This window comes from Rana temporaria, chromosome 5 (assembly GCF_905171775.1).
Source record: "Rana temporaria chromosome 5, aRanTem1.1, whole genome shotgun sequence".
In the NCBI taxonomy this organism is placed as follows: Eukaryota; Metazoa; Chordata; class Amphibia; order Anura; family Ranidae; genus Rana; species Rana temporaria.
The window spans coordinates 202561240-202579057 of NC_053493.1; the positions used below are offsets into that span (position 1 = coordinate 202561240).

A 17818-nucleotide genomic window follows, 5' to 3' on the forward strand; every position below is an offset into this window, starting at 1 on the left:
ATCTCCAGAGGGTAAATCAACCTCTTCTGAGGATGCATGCCCCAAATCGAGGGACTCCTCAGAGGGAGAGGGGGACCTTGTGCGTTTTTCCCTTGAGAGAGAGGATGCAATCAAGGTCGCTAATCTTTGCTCCAGACCCCCCATAGCTGAGGCCAGAGCCTCCTGTGTCACAAAAACTGGAGCAAGTGGGACAAGGGCAGAACAGGCATCTGACAGCCCTGATGGTTCACCCTGGGCCTCCTTCAATTTTTCAGGAGAGGAAGCAGCCGCAGGAGCATGCCCGAGATCCTCTGAGCCAGATGGCGATCCCTTTGCTTTTTTGCTTCTAGTCCCTGAGCCTTTAGCCATGATAAAGCTGAGGTTCTCACAATAGTTGCAACTACTTGCGAACCTATAGACCAGCACTGACGCTGCTATTTGATGGTTGGCAAGGTGCAGAGCCCACTATGCGCCTTAAGCAAATGTCACTGTCCACCACCAGTACTAAATACTGAAGTATGTGCACAAGATCTCTGTGTCCACCGTCAGCCAGAACCAGTTAGGTGGACTGGAGCATATAAGGACTAGGTGTATCACCTGACCTGCTCTGTCCTGTAATCTCAAGTCTCATAGAGAACAGCTGAGATAGACCCCCTGCGCGCATGCGCACGCGCGCGCCGCTGCTAGGCGTGCACCACGAGGCTACGCGCGCACACGTAGCCGCACGCGCGCACATGTCGTCACACGCATCTCACGGAGCACGCCGCGCACATTCGTGCGCATCGGAGCAGCGTACAAAAATTTCATTTGTGCGCGCGCGTGCGCCTAAGACACATCAATGTCGCGCGCGCATGACGCTACGCGCCATGCATGAGGATGGAACCCACAGCTCCATGTGAGAACCAGGTAAGCCAAGTGAAGACAAACATTTTGGACAACTTTTTTCTGCTTTTAACCTGCACAGGAGGGGCTAACTACCTGACTAGAGATACCCCTCCTCCCCACAACACACAGGACCATATAGGAGAAGCACAGACAGTTAGCTTTAGGCAAACATAATGGCTCAAATAAAGGAAGGTTACTCCTAGGACCAAGTCCTGAAGCACCTTCACTTACCTGATCCAACGCTGCAGGACTCTGCATAACAGACAGTCCAATCTTCACCCATCACGGAGAGCAGCGTCTATAGACCTTCAGGGACCGGGGTCCATGGACAGGAACACCACACCCCTGGACCCATATCGCACCCTGTCAGTAAACTTTTGGTATTAGGAAATTGACCAAAGTACTGAATAACCAGGATCCAGCTCTCAAAGAGAAGCATTACAGGCCAAACCCCGTTCTTCTTAACCGGGGCCCGGGTACCGTCCACTTTGGCTCAGAAGCACTTTGGACGGATCCGGATTTCATGGAGGCTTTTTACATCCAATATGGATCCCTCCAGTGGAGCTCCTTGGAGCACATGTTCACTCGTGACCAACACCTTAGACACTGGCAAAAAAACTGAGGCACTCCCGGTATGGGAGGGGTTATATAGGGGAGGGAACTTCTTGCCTTAAGGGCGTGCCAGTGTCCACACCTGAAGGTACTCTCTATAACCCACATAGTAATTACTATGCTTCTCTGTGTCCCGTGATGTACGATAAAGAAAAATCAATAATGCTGACATGTTTCGGCAATAGCCTTAGTTGTAGATGTGCCAATAAACGACACTTCAAGGATTCCAGTCCTGCCAGGGCTCTTTTTACTATAGGTGACTGGTAGATCCTGGTCTGGGCTTCCTGACCCGCCATTTCAGAGAATCAAACTCAGAGGGACTACTTGTAAAGTTGGAGCTGTAGTAGGGTGCAAGAGCCACATTAGCTGATGCCTGCTCTGTAGTGCTATTTCCTGTCCCATGCAGAGTGATACCAACTTCACTCCTCCTCGTATCCCAGCTAGCGGTCTCCAGAGTGGTGCCAGCAGCAGGAAAGAAGAGGTCAGTGTGAAGCCATACACTGGACATAATAGTATAAGGCCCCATACACACGATAGAATCCATCCGCTGAAAAATCCCAGCGAATGGGTTTCAGCGGATAGATCCTATGGTGTGTACACTCCAGCGGATCTGTTTCCGCGGATATTTATCCCCTGGGATGGATTTCCAGCGGATAAATATTTGATGACATGCTATCAAATCTATCCGCTGGAATCCATCCCAACGGATGGATCCGCTGGTCTGTACAGACTCACCGGATCCATCCGTCCGAAGGGATCCCCCGCATGCGTCGTAATGATTCGACGCATGCGTGGAATTCCTTATATTACAGCGTCGCGCATGTCGCCGCGTCATAATCGCGGCGACGGCGCGACACGTCATCGCCAGAGGATTTCGGCGCGGATTTTGATTCGATGGTGAGTACACTCCATCGCATGGAAATCCGCGCAAATCCTCTTGTGTGTATGGGGCCTAAGCCTGTTTTCACACTGAACCGCAACTCAACTACAGGGTTTTACCATCCCCCAACTTTACATGTGAACGAGCTATAAGGGTGCCACTGCCCAATGCAACTAGGAGCTAATTTACAAGTGCAGTAGGTACTACTGCTTCTCTAAAAAGTGATCTGAGTGCATTTGACAGGTGGTGAGGAGGCTATGTGTTGCCTCCTCTCCACCTGATTTAAACCCATGATTGCCATGCAATGCATGCTATTGCGACACGGTAGTACAGCAATTAAACATTTAAATCAGGTGTGAGCAGGCGACACTGTGCTCAATGATCTTTGGCTCCTCCCATGTTGTTCAGACAGATCCCCACCTCTTTAAGGTTGCCTACCCCTGCTTTAGAGAAACATCAGGAAGTAGCTTGAGCCTTGCGATGGTAGAAAAGTTGCCAAAAATTAGCGACAATTATCCATGTTGTGCAAATAACAAACACATGATGTCATGTCTGTTGGAGAGTATCTTTCCAGTTTCTAATGCACTTTTAGATGTTTCATTGTCACTTATGTCTGCAACAGACTATCGCTGCTGCTCCGAAAGCTAATTCCTCCTAAATCACCATGGAAGCTGAGCTGGATGGGAAAGGAGATTCCTAGCTAGTAGATCTATATAAAAAGACTACTTTGGTAACAGAATGTATAACAACCTTTACCCCATGTGTGGGATTTACACTTAGGCCTCGTACACACGATAGGTTAAACTGAGGACAACGGTCTGATGGACCGTTTTCATCGGTCAAAACCGATCGTGTGTGGGCCCCATAGGTTATTTAACGATCGGTTAAAAAAAAGCCAACTTGCTTTAAATTTAACCGATGGATTCCTAACCGACAGGAAAAAAACTATCGTTAGTAGACACAACCATCGGTTAAAAATCCACGCATGCTCAGAATCAAGTCGATGCATGCTTGGAAGCATTGAACTTCGTTTTTTTTTTAGCACATCGTTGTGTTTTACGTCACCGCGTTCTGACACAATCGTTTTTTTAACCGATGGTGTGTAGGCGCGACGGACCATCAGTCAGCTTCATCAGTTAACCGATGAAAACGGTCCATTCTCATCGGATGGACTGATCGTGTGTACGCGGGCTTTAGGAAACTAATGCCGCGTACACACGATCATATTTCGGCATGTAAAAAACAACGTTTTTAAAAAATGTCATTTAAAACGATCGTGTGTGGGCTTCACATAATTTTTCGGGTTCTGAAAAACGACGAAAAAATAATTCTAACATGCTGCATTTTTTAACGACGTTTAAAACGATGTCGTTTTTCGGGTTGTAAAAAATGATCGTGTGTGGGCTAAAATGACGTTAAAAACCCGCGCAGGCTCAGAAGCAAGTTATGAGACGGGAGCGCTCGTTCTGGTAAAACTACCGATTATACATCAGACAGGAGGCTCATATCTTATGCATTAATCCTTCTTTATTAATGCTCACAGCAGAAGTGTAAAACCTTTAACGAATGTAATAAAAGAAAAAACTGGTAGAACCACACCTCCCAGCAGTCCCATGGCCTAAACCACTCCCATTCCAGTCTCTATAAATGGACTGCTCTCACTAGAATCTTCCTCTTTCTTTCTGCTCACGGCGGAGCATAGATAAGTATACACGGATTATTAGATATTGATATTACTTATATATTTATATTATATATATTTCTATGTCTTTTGTGGTGCGATTTTGAAGAGATCCCATATCTCCTTGATACCTAAGCTTTCTTCCAAACTCTTTTATTTTTAATGTACTGTACCTTACACCTACTTTATCCTTAGCACTTTTCTGTGCCTCTCTATATTTTTTCCTTACCTCCGTTCCGCTGACACCGCTGATTGTCAGATCTGTCAGCGATCTGCGCACCCCTCCCTCTCTTTCCTTTCTCCCATGCGGCGCGCCATCTCGGGCAATCTTCCCCTTCTCTCCCCTCCATAGGACGAACGTGCGTCGCCAGGTAGGCGGAGCCTCCCCTCACTCCACTTCTGCAGAGCCGCCCCCGCCGTCCTATCGCTTCGCGCTCTGGACTCGGGAGACGTGCTCTCTCACACCTTCCAACCAATAGACGCCTGGGGGCCGTAGTCTCGCGAGACTTCGCCCCCAGAGCGCTCTCGCTTACAGGCTCTCCTCCCGTCGCGTGCCAGTCGGCGCTGGTGACCGGAGGGAGAGCCTGGTATAGTCTGTCACCGCATTTTCTCCTGGGAATTTAATTCCCATCCTTACCCTGTGCCCACATCCTACCGCCCCAGAACCTTTAGGTGATACCTGCCATATATATATATACACATTATTTTTCAGACATCTGCAAAATTTCTGTGCATCATTAACCCTTGCACCGCTGTCTCTCTCCTTCATCACCATGACTGAAGAGGGCTCCCCCTCCCCCACAGGGCAGGAATTAATCCTGGAACCTACTCATCTTCTCAGTACTTCCCAATTACAGGACATCATTAACCAGTCTGTCCAAGCAGCACTAGCAGTAACTACCGCTTCTGGGGCTTCTCAATCCAACTATCCCCCTGTGTCCGTACCACCCGGCACAGAACCGGCCACAAAGAAGGGAAAATCTTCCTTTAAAAGGAAGAACGTGGTAACGGTTTATGACTCCCCGGCAGGGGAAGCTAACAATATGCTACGAGCAGATCCTTCCACGGACTGCCACCCCACGCATCCTACAGACCCTTTTCAACCTCTGAGCCTCAGAGAGTCAACAAAAAGGCATGGTTCCGCTAAGAGAGCCAAACCAGACTCTTACATCATAGAGTCAGACGACGATTCATCCGCCGAGTCGGATAAATCAGAGGTCTCAGGGTCTGATGATTATTATGAGGAAGAGGATGCGGGGGCTTCGGCAATCCTCCCGGATGCCAACCCTGACAAACAGGGCAAAGACGTATTAGACGCCATGGGGGAACCTCTTTTCAATCCTGACACTATCTCACATCCCCGCTCAGGGGACTGGTCTCCCCTGCCCCATGTGTCCCAGTATGTAGAGCTCTGGGCACGGAGACCATTGGATAAATCCAATCGCAACAAACTTAGAGCGGAGTGCCCCCGCCCGCATATCCCTATGAAAGCGGTTGTCACACCTACAGTGGACCCTATACTGATGAAATACCTGATTAAAACAAGAAAGATGCCTAAGAAAGGGATCGATCGGTCCTTCAATAATATCCAGGATCGTATCCTGGACCTGTTTGGCCCCCTGACTAAAATTCTGAATCTGGCGGAACAATCCGCAACAACTGGCCAAGGGGTTGACCTAAATCAACTGCGCGGTTGGGCCCAAAGAGCCATATGCCTTACGGGCAACGCCAACACCGCCTGTTCAGTCGAGCGCAGACGCTCAATTCTCATGCGCCTCGACCCGCAACTGGCCCACTTAGCAGAGTCCGAGCCAGGCCCCTCGGCAGAGGGCATGCTTTTTGGCGAGTCCTTAATAAAGGACATTAATAAATTTGTTGGCATGTTCAACAGCCTGGACAAGGCTCAAACATCTCTGAAGAAAACCAATAATACCAGAGTTTTTCCCCGGGCCGGCAGAAACAGGGGCCGTTCTGCCGGCCGATACAACACGGGCAGACCCTTCCAGAGGTCTTCTGCCCAAACACACTATAACCAGGCTCCCGCCCACTATACCACCACCGCGCAACCGGCACCATTCTTCCCCCCCCGTGGAAGACCCTGGAGAGGACGCGGCCAAAGAGGATACCCTCGTTCACGCCCGTATTCCGGTGAGTACCATTCTCATTCCCTTTCCCCTCATACCGGTGGGAGGCCGCCTAATGTTTTTTACGCACGCCTGGTCTGCGATTACGGCAGATCCCTGGGTTCTGAACACGGTAACGGGTTTCCAGATAGACCTGGTCTCCCCACCGACTCTGGGGATAATACCTCCCCCTATCCATTTTTCAGAACAAAATGTGACCCTTATAGACACCGAACTTCGAGAATTGTTAGCCAAACATGCGGTCACCGAAGTCGTCACCCCTTCCCCGGGTTTCCTCAGCAACCTCTTCCTGGTCAAGAAGAAGGGGGGGGGTTATCGCCCGGTCATAAATCTCCGGGACTTGAACCAACATGTCGCCTATCGGCATTTCAAAATGGAAGGCATCCACTGCCTCCGGGACCTACTCACCCCAGGAGACTGGTTAGTGAAGGTAGACCTGAAGGACGCCTACCTCACGGTTCCCATGCATCCAGAGTCTCAACACCTCCTCCGCTTCAGATGGTGGGGTCGCATCTGGCAGTTTACGTGCCTACCGTTCGGCCTGTCCTCAGCCCCGTGGTGCTTTACCAAGCTCCTGAAACCGGTCGTGGCAGCTCTGAGGAGCAGGGGAGTTCGTCTGATCATTTACCTGGACGATCTTCTCATAATGACTTATTCCAGAAATCTGGCGTATCGTCACATGAACTGGACCATCGACCTGTTACAAAGCCTGGGCTTCGTAATCAACCGAGAAAAATCGGTTCTCGTCCCTGCACAGGAGATGGAATTCCTGGGTTTCTCAATAGACACCCAACTCGCTATCCTGCGACTCCCCAGCGAGAAATTGGCTCTAATCCGAAAAGAGATCAGGGCGGTTCTGCGCAAGGGTTTCTTATCCCTACGCATTCTAGCACGCATAGTCGGCCTACTAGCTGCATCCATACAGGCCATCTTCCCGGCTCCCTTACATTACAGGGCCCTACAGAGGTTAAAAATCTTACACCTGCGACGGGGCCTCCGCTACGCGGACGAAGTGTCCATATCCCCAGAAGCTCAGGTCGAGTTACGCTGGTGGCTCCGCCACGCCACCGAGTGGAACGGCCGGACAATTTTCAACGCACAACCAGATGTTGTCATCGAATCGGACGCGAGCCGACATGGCTGGGGCGCCCGCTTGGGGCTACTGTCCACAGGAGGGATCTGGTCCAGGGAGGAATCCCTGTTACATATCAACGTTTTGGAACTCTCAGCGGCTCTGTTCGCCATTCAGAGTTTCCTGACAACACGGACCAACTGTTGCGTATTATTACGCATGGACAATATTTCAGCGGTTCAATACATCAACCGCCTGGGAGGTACCAGATCCAAGATTCTAGCGGACATCTCCGCGGAGATCTGGCATTTCTGTCTGTCTCGAGACATCTCTCTGCTAGCGGAATACATCCCGGGGGTCTCCAACACAGTAGCAGACTGGAACTCTCGATATCTGGTAGACTCCAGCGACTGGGGCTTGGACCGTTCGGTTTTCACCCAGATAAATTTACTTTGGGGACCTTTGGGCATAGACCTTTTTGCCTCCCGCCTCAACCACCAACTACCCCACTTCTTCAGTTGGAGACCGGACCCAGGGTCCTCGGCAGTGGACGCTTTCCGCCACTCCTGGACAGGGGGCACACATTATGCGTTTCCCCCCTTCTCAATGATCCCCAGGGTCCTTCGGCAAATCGCCAATCAGGGAGCAACGGTGGTTCTGATCACACCGTGGTGGCCAGCTCAACCTTGGTTCCCTCTGCTGCTGGACTCGATCGTCGACCACCCCAGAGTCCTTCCCCAGTTCCCTCGGATTCTGTTACACCCGACCAAGGGCATTCACCCCTTAGTGGAAGAAGGCAACCTGCTGCTCCTAGCATGGCTGGTCTCTGGATGCCAGACCCGGGTGACGGCCTTTCAAGCTCGGCTAGAGACCTCCTCACCATGGCCTGGGCCCCGGGGACTCGGTCGGCATACCGATCAGCCTGGCTGCTTTGGGTACGTTGGTGTGACCAACGGCAAGCTGATCCCTTGCATGCCCCTATAACCATCATTGCGAACTACTTGGCGGAGTCTTTTGCCTCTGGCAAGGCTTACAGTTCCATCAATGTTTACAGGTCGGCCATATCGGCCTATCACTATCCAGTGGATTCCAGGCCTGTCGGCAAACACCCCCTGATCTGCAGACTCCTGCGAGGTATCAGGTTCAAACGACCCCCGCGGCCTAAGTATCAGTCCACTTGGGACGTTTCCAGGGTCCTTGCCATGCTCTCGAGCTGGGAAGACAACGAGTCGCTGTCTCTTAAGATGCTGTCATTCAAACTTACCATCCTGCTTTGTCTGATTTCTATAAAGCGCGTTTCCGACGTTAGAGCCTTGGACATCTCTAGGCGACAATTTTCACCTCAAGGCGTCAAGTTCACGATAGTCCGCAGGACGAAGACCGGCCTACACTCGGTCTTTAATCCCTTCTTCCTTCTTCCCTACACACCCACGACTCTGTGTGGTTAGATGCCTACAAGCATACGAAGCTAGCACCGTGGATCTACGTAGTCCGGATTCCTCCCAACTATTAGTTTCTTACATCAGACCTCATCATCCGGTCACAACCGCCACTCTAGCGCGCTGGGTTAGGTCCACCATGGCGTTGGCGGGTATAGACATCACGCTATTTGGAGCACACTCGGTCAGAGGGGCCATGGCTACCAAGGTGATGGCGACCGGAGGCTCACTCTCTGAGCTATTAATGGCGGCTGACTGGTCTTCTGAATCAGTCTTCCGTTTTTTCTATTTCAGACCGGAGGATCATGTTGCCATGTCTGTTTTATGATGTTTGATTGCTATGTAATGTTTTGACCTTTTCTTGGTATATACATTTATGCTGTGTTAGCTTTGAACTTGCATAAGATATGAGCCTCCTGTCTGATGTATAATTCGAGATTTTCCTAGCTTGTGACGGAAAATATTGATTATATGAAGACAGGAGGCGAGTATCTTCCCTCCCTTCCCAACCCTTTCATGTTTTGGGTCTTCTATTTCAGGCTATTGATTTTTCGTTTACCCGGAGTCGTTCGTTCGGTTGACCTATGGTTAGGGTGATGTTCCCCTGTTCGGTTCAATCAACAAGTACTGTGGGTCGACACAGTCGGGGCCTACGACATTCCTCCTTTGAAGGTCTTCGGTTACAAATCGCGGGCCGACTGGCCGAAGAGTCGGTAATCGGAGATTAAGAAACGACACCTCCTACTCACGCAAAGAAAGAGGAAGATTCTAGTGAGAGCAGTCCATTTATAGAGACTGGAATGGGAGTGGTTTAGGCCATGGGACTGCTGGGAGGTGTGGTTCTACCAGTTTTTTCTTTTATTACATTCGTTAAAGGTTTTACACTTCTGCTGTGAGCATTAATAAAGAAGGATTAATGCATAAGATACTCGCCTCCTGTCTTCATATAATCAATATTTTCCGTCACAAGCTAGGAAAATCTCGAATTGTAATGAAGTAAGCACATTCATCATGCTGTAACAGACAGAAAAGTGCGAATCGTCGTTTACTAACACAAAATCAGCTAAAGCAGCCCAAAGGGTGGCGCCATCCGAATGGAACTTCCCCTTTATAGTGCCGTCGTACGTCACCGTGCTTTGCTAGAGCATTTGTTTTTAACGATCATGTGTGGGCAACATCGTTTTAATGATGAAGTTGGAAAAACATTTGTTTTTTCTAGAGGCTGAAAAATTTAGTTTTTACATGCCGAAAAATGATCGTGTGTACACGGCATAACACTTTGTAATGCATAAATATAAAGTACCATACTACTAATGACTTACTACTAATTGAAAATTACCATTAAAGAATGAGGTTTGATACTTGGCAGTACTCATTCAAACTTTCAGCAGCCATAATTTTGTTATGTTTTAATCAATATCTCTACTCAAAAATCGATACACAATAGGGAAGGCATTTATAACTGAGAATGCAGATGGTAACAAACATACTCAGTATAAATCACATTCTACCACAACATATCTTACTTCGGTGTTGGACTGCAGAGCATGTGTGGTGAAATAAGTGTCCACTTTTAAATAAAGGAAATGACTGTTCTGTCACTGTGAAATTTAATGAAAAAATCTGTGCAAAACATTCTGAAGCATTTAGTGCTCATTATTGTGTTTAAGCATTCCCCTGGACTGCCTGACTGATTATTGCAAGTAACGTTCAAACATGTTGTACTGCTGATATAAAATTGGCCCATAAGCATACATAAGGCTGCAACTTTTATCAGTCTTGAACATTGTAAACACCTACCCTTCCTCGTTCAGTTAATGTTGTTAACATGATGACAAGAGATAATCTGTTGTCCCAAACCATCTGCCAGAAATGTGCACATGTATGTGGAAGGGGTCCTTGAGTAGCAATGTACTTGTTTACAATATTAGTTGATGGGATCTCCATCTGAAAGTACAAACATATTTTGTGATCACAATATCCTACAGTATGTACCAGAACACCTTCAAATTAAAAGATAAGATGGGCAGTCTTTTTTTAAATGCACTGTATGTTCTCCAGTCTTAAGTAGTCAAAGGTATAACTAAGAGCCGGTTCACATTGGGGCGACTTGTCAGGCGACTCAGCCACCTGACAAGTCGCGTCCCATTCAATTCAACTTAAAAAAAGGTTCTTGTACGACTTTGGGGGCGACTCGGGGCGACTTGCATTGACTTCTATACAGAAGTCATTTTGCAAGTCGCCTCTGAAGTCGTCTTCAGGACGACTTGCCGAGTCGCCCCCGAAGTCTTGCCGCCCCAGTGCGAACCGGATTTTACAGACAAGGCACGAGTTCCCAATTTTCAGGAAGACAGTTGTAAATGAAAAAGGTTTACTTTAAGAGTTGCTGATTCTGTAAACATGATGCCAAGTGTAGGAATATATTTCCATTCTTTATTTGAAAGCAGAGCAACCATTTAAAAAGTCCTCAAAAAATGCAATGCATGCACATAATAGTTTTAAAACATGTTGTTCCTCCCTTTTGTACCAGACTGGTGAACCAATTAATTGCTCAGCTATTAATAATTCATTGTCCTAAAATCTATTTATATATAATTATCTCAAAGGATTTGTCTAACCAGCGACAATTTTATCACTAATTTCACTAATTAGTTCATGTATTATTTGAAATAAATGTTTCCCTTGTGGAGTGTTTTCATGACATTTTTCTCATCCTTAATGTTTTGTGAGTAGTTCTTACACTGGCATAAGCTGTAAGCCAGCTCAGTAAAGTCAGCCATAGATGAAACCATTTATATTCCTGCAACCGTTGATGGGGGAATGAGTTCTACTATTTGTACTATTGATGACAGGAGGCCACTTAATCACAACAAACAAAAACCCAGTGGAGAGCTAGATAAAAAAAGGTGTTCTATTCTAATAAAAATTTCCTTTGAATCCTATAAGGCCTCGGCAAAAACCAGCAAGAAGCTTGCTGGGTTTTTTTTTTTGCAGAGGAAACCGGTCCTGTGTACACTTTTCAACGAGGAAACCGCCGAGGATCTTGTCGGGCAAAAAAGAAATTCTTTTTTTTCCCCGACGGCAATGGGAAAAGTTGGCTCGCCAAGATCCTCGGCGGCTTCACAAGGAACTCGATGAGCAAAACGATGTGTTTCGCCCGTCCAGTTCCTCGGCCGTGTGTACGGGGCCTAAGAGTTTGACAATGATCTTCTATATCCCTACAATCACTTTACAGGAACATGAAGTAACTTACATTCACATAGCTAGCATTGATGTAGTCTTCAATTTCCTGTAAGAGCACTCTGGTAACATCATCTGTAGAAGGAATAATAATGAAATAAAATGAATCGTTATATTAATTACAGCACTTTTAAACAGTTGATTTTCTTTTTATATGTTCAGATTACCACTATCCTCAGAAAAATAATTCCTTATTTGTAGCTTTTTAAACAGACACATTAAAACAGCCTGGGTCTTTGGCAACATATCTGGTGTTCACTATTCTTTCTTCTTGGGAGTGTACTGTGTAATTCCACCTCAGTGGAATGGGTACTGCAATGAAAATACTTCTTGAGAAGACACCCGAGTCTAATATTTCTTTCCAAATGTTCACTTGTTTACATTTTATACAAGCAGTTGTCAATGTCCTGAATGTTCCTCTATAATAATTCCCAAAAAGGGGCAAGGTTTTAAGCTGCATAGGCAAACAAGTGCATATCAGTCAATAAAGGGCTGTAAAAGGCTTCAAAGTAGTTGCACATCATGCAGTCCTAATTAAAGTGGATGTAAACCCAATTCATGAAATTTGATCTGGGCACATATCTGTAGAGTTTTCTCATCTCTCTCCAAAGAGCCAAGTCCTGTAGCCCTCTCCTGAACCATTCCCTCTGTTATCAGCCTGATAACTCCTGACAAATTCTCAGACACACGACATAAAAGCAGCCTGACATTTCTGTCTGGGGAGGTTGCCATTAAGAGATTAGCAGGGAGCTGGTCCTGTTACAAAATAACTCCTGAGAGTCTGATGATGAGAGGGGGTGTGTGCCTTTCCGCCAACCAGAAATTTTAGCTTTCTTGGCTGTACGCCCAGACATTACACTCTGTGTTAACCAGGAAGAGAAAATTTTCATAACACGATCTGAACATTCTAAACAGTATATAAATGGTACATTCAGCCTGCCCATTAATGATTGGAATCTCGGCTGGTTCAGCAGGATTTGAGCATTGTATGGCTGGCTTAATCTAAATTATATATAACAGCTAGAGCCAGGAGACTAATATTTATTAAAGATCCTTTTACACAGGCGAACCAATCCGACCCTCCAGTCTCCTCTATGGAGCGGAAGGTGTCAATGGACATGTGACACCCGCCAATATCCGATCCGCAAATTGGGATCCGTTCTCCATTTTTCTGGTGGATCAGATTGCATGGCAGTCAGGTGTAAACGGTTGCAAAGTAACTCAGATTTTAACATCTTATATTATTTCTATCAGATGACAATGTCTGTTTACAGATCTAGCTTTGATTTCAAATTGCTTAGAGAGTATTTTTTCTAACTCCTATTATCACTTGAATGGTTTAGAAGAAACTTCACTTAGCAAAGTCTTTTACTGTACCAGTTTAAATCATAAAAATACTTAGAATTATACTCTGATCAACATGTCCCTATGACAAATAAATGAGAAATTGTATAGTTACTCACATGGTAAAACATCTTTATATCGGTTTTTATCCATATTTTGGCCAGTTTTCGCACATGTAATAGCAAGCCCAGGTTTCTTTCGATATAATTGCTACAAGACAGTTAATAATTTCAGTAAACATACAGTAGTGTCCAATATCAGAATTTGTTGCTTTGCTTAATAACATTTAAAAGATAGAGACAATTAAGAGAATAAGGGCTTGTGCCGACAAGTTTTAGAATCAAACACAGACGCTGTGCTGTAAGAGCAACAAAATGGCCCGGATTCACAAAGCACTTACGCCGACGTATCTCGAGATATGACGCGTAAGTGCAAATATGCGCCGTCGTATCTATGCACCGGCCTCTGAAACCAAGATACGCCTGAAAATAGGCTTCATCCGACCGACGTAACTTTCCTACGCCAGCGTAGAGTGGGCGCATATTTACGCTGGACGTATTTGGCACACCCGTTGATTTTCTATTCACATATGCAAATGAGGGAGATATACGCTGATTCACGAACGTCCGCCCGTCCGACGCAGTGCGCGTAAAGTCCTACGTTTGGTGTAAAGTTATGCCCCATAAAGCAGGTGCAAGTCAGCAGCATCCATGCAAATGGCTGCACCAGGGAACACAAGCCAACGTATTTTACGTAGGACGTGAATATGACTAGGCGTAGGTTACGTTCACGCCGTAGGCATTGATCCGGCGTATCTTAGGCCCCATACACACGGGAGGATTTATCCGCGGATACGGTCCAGCGGACCGTTTCCGCGGATAAATCCTCTTGAGGATTTCAGCAGATTTTAATGCGATGGAGTGTACTCACCATCGCATTGAAATCCGCGCCGAAATCCTCTGGCGATGACGTGACGCGGCAACATGCGCGACGCTGTCATATAAGGAATTCCACGCATGCGTCAAATCATTACGACGCATGCGGGGGATCCCTTCGGACGGATGGATCCGGTGAGTCTATACAGACCAGCGGATCCATCCGTTGGGATGGATTCCAGCAGATGGATTTGCTTGGCATGTCAGCAAATATTCGATCTGCTGGAATCCATCCCAGGGGAGAAATATCCGCGGAAACAGATCCGCTGGAGTGTACACACCCTAGGATCTATCCGCTGAAACCCATTTGCTGGGATTTTTCAGCGGATGGATTCTATTGTGTGTACGGGGCCTTAGGGAGTAGTTCCGACGTGATTCTGAGCATGCGGACTGGGTTGCGTCCATGGGACGGCACATGCGCCGTTCATTATACGTATCTGTCTGAGACTCAGCCCATCATTTGCATGGGGTCACGCCTCATTTGCATGGCTCATGCCCACTTCCACTTACGACGACTTATGCCTAAGAAACCCAGTGCAGATTTGGCAGCACTGGCTTTGTGAATCCAGTGCTTGCCTCTCTGCGCTACGTCGACGTAGCGTAACGGAGATACGCTACGGCGGCATAAATATGCGCCGATGTATGTGAATCCGGGCCAATGTGTGTAAAATGTAATTATAGTTTTACCGTATGTATCATATCTACAACAGTTCTTGACTGACATTTATTCCATAAACACAAATCCTGTGTCCATGTATGTTGTTTACCATTTAATCAATATGTATTCATGGCTACAGCACTGCATTTTGGCTCATATGACAATGCTGAACAATATTTAAAATAAGACACAGAGAGAAGTTAAGCAAATGTTTATACATAAGAGAAACTGATGAGCAGTGCTCAATGGGCTAAATCCAAACAGTGTTGCATGGACAGTAGGCAAACCATAAAATTAATGATGTATTGAAGCGTAAAAAATGGTAGTGATAGTGATAATGAAAAGCCCATGATACCACTATGAGCTCACAGGCTGGAGGGGTTAACTTTGACAAAGCGCATTCGCACGAAACACGTAGTCACAGCAACGGACAGCTTAGGTTCCACGCCAGCTCACAGGCTTCCCCTTCCTCTCAAAAAACTGGCTTGGCGCTGTCGTCATCCAGGCATGCCTGAATGTTCCATCCCTGGCTTAGCTGTGGGTGGGGCATCAGAGCTGCTCTGGGATGTGCCTTATAGATGAACATGCCTATATAAGTAGCTGTAAGAGACAACACTGCTAGGCTCTGAGGAAGAAGGTACCCCTTTGAAACGTGTCAGCAGCAGTGGTTCGCACATCCTCTCTTTTCTCATCTGGAGACTGCTATCAGTAAACGGATCACCACACGTTAAAGGTTTTCATATTGTGGTTCCTTTTCTATTCTTGCGAGTAGTTTTTAATATTTCTTCTTTTGATAAACATATCTTTTCTATCCAGTGGATTACCTAGACCATCATCCCCCTCTGAGCGCAAAAAAAGTCCTGGGTGGCCGCACACCGATATAACACCTTTATTTGTAAATAAAATCCAAGACAGTCAGTCCATATTTAGCAAAGACAGAGAGGAATAGTTGATGCGTTTCACACCATGTGCTGGTGCCTAATCAGAGATAATCATGGTCTCACTGTGCATATAAGTAGGGGTTGATGACCAATCAAAAAGGTGTGTTAAAGTATCCCGCCCTGCACAATCAGATCATAAATGGAAAACGTATGTGGGAGAACCCATGGGAGGTGCCAACACATAAAATCCTATAAATCACATATACATATTTATATTTCTTATACCCCTCTCAAAGGATCCCACATCCGAGATCATCATGCTTATGGAATAATCAATTATTGAAAAATAGATAGCATTGTGCAAATAAAATCATGAACCAATGGCATATTCACACTACAATAGGTGAAATCCAACTGATTAATACACTGTTTTAAGAGTAATTGATGTGCAAAATTTCAACTAATACATAATTCATAGGCCTTTAATAAAAAAATAAACATTATTTTAAAATAATTGTTGTTTGGAATGCTGTATTTATTTCAATGTCACATCCCTCTCTGAGTTGGCTCCATGTCTTCCCACTATCGCGGCAACATCACTGCCTGGACACAGCCGAGATTTGGTCTCCAGCCAGCAGTCATAAGAGCAACACCAAACACTGGGTTTCCATCCTGCATGGTTCTCTGCACCCTTCCATGCTCCAACAGCGAGCCCTCTGGATGAAGTTAACCCCTTCAGCCCGAGAGCTTATAGTGGTATCGTTGGCTTTTCATTATCACTATTCATTGTGTTTATGACTTTTTTTACTCTTCAATAAATCATTGATTTTATGATTTACCTACTGTCTATACAACACTGTTTGGACTTATCCCATTGAGCACTGCTAAAAGGTTTATCTTCCACATTTCCTCAATGTTTAAGCAGCTGCACTGGGTTCTGATCCACAATTTACTAAATTCAGTTTGTCACACTACATCACAGAACCCAACGTTTTGACAGCGCTCCAGGTTTTATGTATTTTTTTTTTTAAATGTTTATACATACAGTTACTAAACATAATAGCATACTGACCCAATGCAATCAGAGTGTTAAAATTGCTGATAATCCAGGTTTGGGCTTAAAAACTTTGCTGATAAAATGATCTGAATTACCTTGGCTTTGACTATTCGTGAAGTAATTTCTTTGCCTAAGCCTGAATTCGGACCTGAAACTGAACCAACGAGTGTCACACTCTCCTGCGAAATGGATGCGGGTAAACCTGCATCGAATTTGCATAAGTATGAAGCCAGCCTAAAAGTATATAAGCTGTCCCACCCTACTTCATCACATTTCTAAAAACATAACACATTTGTTAGTCTCTTGCCACCTGCATATCACATATGTGTGGCAGCAAAGAGGGTGGGCTTTAACCCCCACATACCGCACATATCCGTCTATTCGCAGCATTTTTTTGTGCTGAGAGCACACTCATTGCATGCTCCCAGTACAGTGACCGAGCTGTCAAAGACAGCTCTCAATACATACTATTAATCGTGACCTGATCATGTGACAGCCAATCTCAGTGGCCATGTGATTAGCCGATTCTTCAGGCGTACAAATCATGTTAAAGGGATGCTAGGGCTGGACAGGAATTAATATTTGCATAAATAAAACTGAAAAGCTATACCATGAAAAGCAAAAGTTAAGATATACCAAGAAAAAATACCTAATACTCATACCCATCTTATACTTTAAAAAAAATTACCTCAAACTGAATAAGTACAACTCCAGTTTCCAGGCCTTTAGCGAGCTGCTCCATTGACCCCTGCAGTGTGTCACAGTATTCAGAAGGTAGAATTATTGGTGAAAGAAACTGCGGATCTGCCTCATCTTCTGATTTCATTTCACCAAAAGGTCTCACAACTACAGAAAGAAAAATGTAATAAACATTTTGCTGGCATAAAATACAGACTACTGCACCCCATAGGTATATTAGACAAAACCCAGGAAGTGTGCATAGGCCCAGTATAGGAAAGTGATGTACAGAGTGGGTGGAGCTTTGTATCAGAGAGAAGTCCTGAAAAACTG

The 17818-nt window shown here is 45.9% G+C and overlaps 1 protein-coding gene across 1 annotated transcript in view; it reads right to left on the reverse strand.

Annotated features, from left to right (window-relative positions):
• Positions 1–17818, reverse strand: part of PTPN3 (protein tyrosine phosphatase non-receptor type 3) — a 268489-nt gene that overhangs the window by 22317 nt on the left and 228354 nt on the right. The window contains exons 20-23 of the mRNA XM_040353487.1: positions 17496–17653; positions 13396–13486; positions 11946–12007; positions 10493–10639 (exon numbers count right to left, since the gene is read on the reverse strand). Of these exons, the coding sequence (XP_040209421.1) occupies positions 10493–10639; positions 11946–12007; positions 13396–13486; positions 17496–17653 (458 nt within the window). The remainder of the gene's footprint in view (positions 1–10492; positions 10640–11945; positions 12008–13395; positions 13487–17495; positions 17654–17818) is intronic.